Genomic DNA, 4278 nt, shown 5'->3' on the forward strand with positions numbered 1-4278 from the left:
AAATACACATATACACACACGCACACATATACACACACACACGAAATACACATATACACATACACACACGTACACACATACACACACGTATATATGTATATACACATATGTATACACATACATTTAAACTTTTTATTGGAAACTTTTTGTTATTCTTCATAAACACCAATTTAATGACTTCATACTTTGCATTATGACTATATAATGGTATATTTAATCTTTGTCATTACACATTTAGGTTATTTTGAACTTTTCAGTTTTACAAATAATATCCCGATGAGTAACATTATACACATAAGTGTGTTTCACATCTCTCCTATGATTATATATCAATTTATACAGACATCAATCGTGCATGACAGTGGAAAGTATGAATTATTTATGACATTTGTCCCTTCTTTTATTGGGTTTAAGTATGTTTAAAAGCATGTAAATGCTATTAGGGACTTCAGCACTTTTATATTTATTGTGATATCTTCTCAGTGTTATATGCCTTTCCATTTTCATAAAGAAAAATTTTAAGTTTTTTATTCTTGTAACATAGAAAAAATACATAATGTCAGAATAAACTAATAGTATAGAAACTTTACTTGTTTTTCAGATACATACAGATGAGTTAATGTGAAAATGTTTTGACAGATTAAAGTGTTTTACAGTTGAAACACACCATGATACTGGCATAGTCGCTGATCCAGAAGGACAGGAAACTGTCCAACTAGAGATGATACAAAAATATTTCCTAAAAGGTAACTTTGGCATGCTAGTAGAGGAGCTAAAACAAATGTATAATTCATGGCTTAAAATAAAACCTTACCTCGGAGACTAGGATGATGACAGATACAGTAGCTAGACATCTTAGTCACCTTAAGTCTTTTAGAAAAGAAGGATCTGATAAACAATTGCCTGTTTAAACAATTATAAATCGTAATAGAACCCTGTACTTTAAAACTTGGGTTTGATTCGTGGCTCTGCCTATCTAGTTTCTTGTCCTATGTGTTGTCACACACCTTCTCTGAGCCTGTCTCCTCATTGGTGAAGTGGGAGCTGGATGATGGTCTCTGTTCTTTTAGTGGCTTTTAAAAACATAATGTTTAGCTACACTCTTTATCACTGGGAAAATAGTTACATTTGTAAGAAGTAGGTAGCTAGAAGTTAACACCAGATTGAGCACTAGAACAATAAGTGGCTCGTGCTAGTCTCATGAGCATTTAATTTCCTTCTTAGGTAGGTGCCATGAGAGGGCAAGAAAATGTTTGTTTTCCTCCCAATTCCATGCCTTCTCAATTTAATTTACGTGAATTTCATATATTACGTTATGAGAATTTCATCCTCCAAGTAAGGTTTCCTCATTTTTTTTTTTTTAAAGATTTTATTTTTTCCTTTTTCTCCCCAAAGCCCCCCCCGGTACATAGTTGCATATTCTTCATTGTGGGTCCTTCTGGTTGTGGCATGTGGGATGCTGCCTCAGCGTGGTTTGATGAGCAGTGCCATGTCCGCGCCCAGGATTCGAACCAACGAAACACTGGGCAGCCTGCAGTGGAGCGCGGACTTAACCACTCGGCCACGGGGCCAGCCCCTAAGGGTTCCTCATTTTAAGAATTCAAGTGGACTGGGCGCACTATATGCTAATGCAGCATGCTTAAGAAAATCAGTAAAATGAATTTTGTTGACTTTTAGTTCTTGTCATTAAATGTGGCTTATTCAGTATTTTAGTTAAAGTTGATCTAATCCGTGTCCCACTCCTGCCGCCCCCAATATCTGTCACAGCCTTGTGCACTTAGCCAGCTCTGGCTGCTGTAACAAATACCAGGGACTAAGTGACTTAAGCACCAGATGTTTATGTCTGTTCTGGAGGCTGGATGTCCAACATCAAGGTACTGAGATTCGGTTCTTGGTGAGGGCCCACTTCCTGCCTTGTAGGCAGCTGCCTTCTCATTTCCTTCGTCCATGGGCACAGAGAAAGTGAGAAATGTGTCTGCCTCTTCTTACAGTGATGTTAATCTCATCCTGAGGGTCCCACCCTCATGAGCTCATCTAAACCTAATTATCTTCTAAAGGTCCTACTTCTAAATACATCTCCTTGGGGCTAGGGCTTCATATTGTGCATTTTGGGAGGATACAAAGCAGGTATCAATAAAAAGGTAGCCCACCTTCAGGGATTCAGTAGGTCTGGAATGAGGTACAGAAAGCTGTATTTTTGTTTTTTTAAAGCTCTTCAGATGATGCTAATGACCAGTCAGGTTTGAAAATCACTGAAGGCATTGTGTCCTTATTTGGGGAACATAGATCTATATTCTCAACTCAGTCTGGCATTATAAGAAATTGAAGGATGGTTAATTGTTCAGAACATCCCAAGAAGAAGGGGCCTTTTACTTTCTCCTGGAAGAGTGAACTCCCTATTATTTGCAATTCCACAAATTAAAAATGTAGCTAAATACTACAATCTGGATTTTTAATGAAAAGCACAGTTAGCTCCCTTTGCATTCTCCGTTTCCTATAAACCTGCTTTGTTTGTCCCACAGAGGTGGAGGAAGATGATCTCTTTGATGATCCTCTGCCAGTCCCTTTAAGGCACAAGGTTCCAAACCAGCAAACTCTTTACCCTGAGGCATTTCCAGTGACCGCAGTATCACAAAACCAGCCTGAAAACCTGAGAGAAAGCACAGGAGGCTTCGAAGGAGAGAGTACGCAGACCTCCCTTTGGGCCAACTTTATAGATTGTGAGGAATCCAACAGTGAAAGTGAAGAAGAACTACAAATCCCAGCTTCCTCTCAAGGAGATCTGGGTCCCGTCACTCATCACCAGCCAAAGGCTGATACGGAAGTACCACAGTGGGAAGTATTCTTTAAAAGAAATGATGAAATCCCACATGATGGTTTGGAAAACTTCCCTTCCTCCACAGAGGCGGGAGGCTCTCAGTCACCAAAGCTTTTCAGTGACTCCGAAGGGGAATCAACTCACATCTCTTCCCAGACTTCTTCTCAGTCAACACACATATCGGAACAAGGAAGTCAAGGCTGGGACAGCCAATTTGACACTGTTTTGTTATCTTCCCAAGAGAGAAACAGTGGGGATATTACCTCCTTGCACAAAGGTGGCCACAGACCAAGACTCAAAGAGAATGTTCCCGCCTCTCAGGTGGAACAAAATGTATTTTGCCTAAAGGATACTTACTGTGATTTGAAAAGCAGGCATCAAGATGTAAATATAGTTCCTGGTGTTGGAGAACCAACCACTCTAAGCAGTGGGAAACATATACCTCAGGAAAGAAGGCTGCTGCATCCTAGCACCAACGCAGACTCACAGAGCTCCTCTGATTTTGAAATTCCCTCAACTCCAGAAGCTGAGTTACCTGAACAAGAGCATTTACAGTATTTATACGAGAAGCTGGCAACAGGCGAGAGTATAGTAGTTGAAAAAAGAAAAAGCTCACTCTTAGATACTTGAGAATTAAAAATACTTCATTCCGGAGCAACCACTAAAAAACCTATACAAAGAGGTAATAGTCAAAATCATAATAGATAAATTAAAATGGAATACTTAAAAATGCTCATAGAATGTAAAAGAAGGCAGTAAAGGGGAAACAAAGGAATAGAAAACAAATAAGGTATGGTAGAACTAAATCCAAAAATGGTCTAAACACACAGAAAAAAACATAATTATGTGCTTTCATAAATAAGAAACTTCCTTCAAATGACATAGGTAGGTTAAAAATCAAAGGATGGAAAAAGATATACCATGTAAACAATACTTAGAAGAAAGCTGAAGAGGCTATGTTAATATCAGACAAATTTCCTAATGATAAAAGTTTCAGGTCACGAAGAAGCCTTAATCCTAAATGGGTATGTACCTAACAACAGCTTCAAAATATACAAAGCAAAAACAACTGAAAGAAAAGACAAACTAATGCACAATTATAACTGGGGACTTTAACATTCCTCTCTCAGTATCAGCAAGGAGACAGAAGAGCTGAACAGCACCATCAACCAATTGGATCGGACACAGAACACTCCACCCAACGGCAGAACACATGCTTTTCAAGTACACATGGGACATTCACCAAGACAGACCCTATCTTGGGTCATAAAAACATTGCAAATTGAAAGAATAAACTTGGATCTATTACCATAAACTGATGGCTACAGGAAAAAATCAGCCCCTTATTTATCTCAAATGATGTTACATCACTTAAGAATATTTGTGTGAATACAGTGGTAAAATTATAATTAGAAAAATTAGGACCTAAAAGAAAATAATTAAGTGGCAAAAGTATGAGT

The 4278-nt window shown here is 38.3% G+C and overlaps 1 protein-coding gene across 5 annotated transcripts in view; it reads left to right on the forward strand.

The window, feature by feature from the left end:
* Positions 1-4133, forward strand: part of DCLRE1C (DNA cross-link repair 1C) — a 40703-nt gene extending 36570 nt beyond the window's left edge. For all 5 annotated transcript variants that reach the window (XM_046678796.1, XM_046678797.1, XM_046678799.1 and 2 more), the window contains one exon: positions 2523-4133. In XM_046678796.1, coding sequence (XP_046534752.1) covers positions 2523-3448 — 926 coding nt within the window. In that variant the 3' untranslated portion in view covers positions 3449-4133. The remainder of the gene's footprint in view (positions 1-2522) is intronic.
* Positions 4134-4278: the final 145 nt, after the last annotated feature.

Source organism: Equus quagga, chromosome 12, assembly GCF_021613505.1.
Source record: "Equus quagga isolate Etosha38 chromosome 12, UCLA_HA_Equagga_1.0, whole genome shotgun sequence".
Classification (NCBI taxonomy): Eukaryota; Metazoa; Chordata; class Mammalia; order Perissodactyla; family Equidae; genus Equus; species Equus quagga.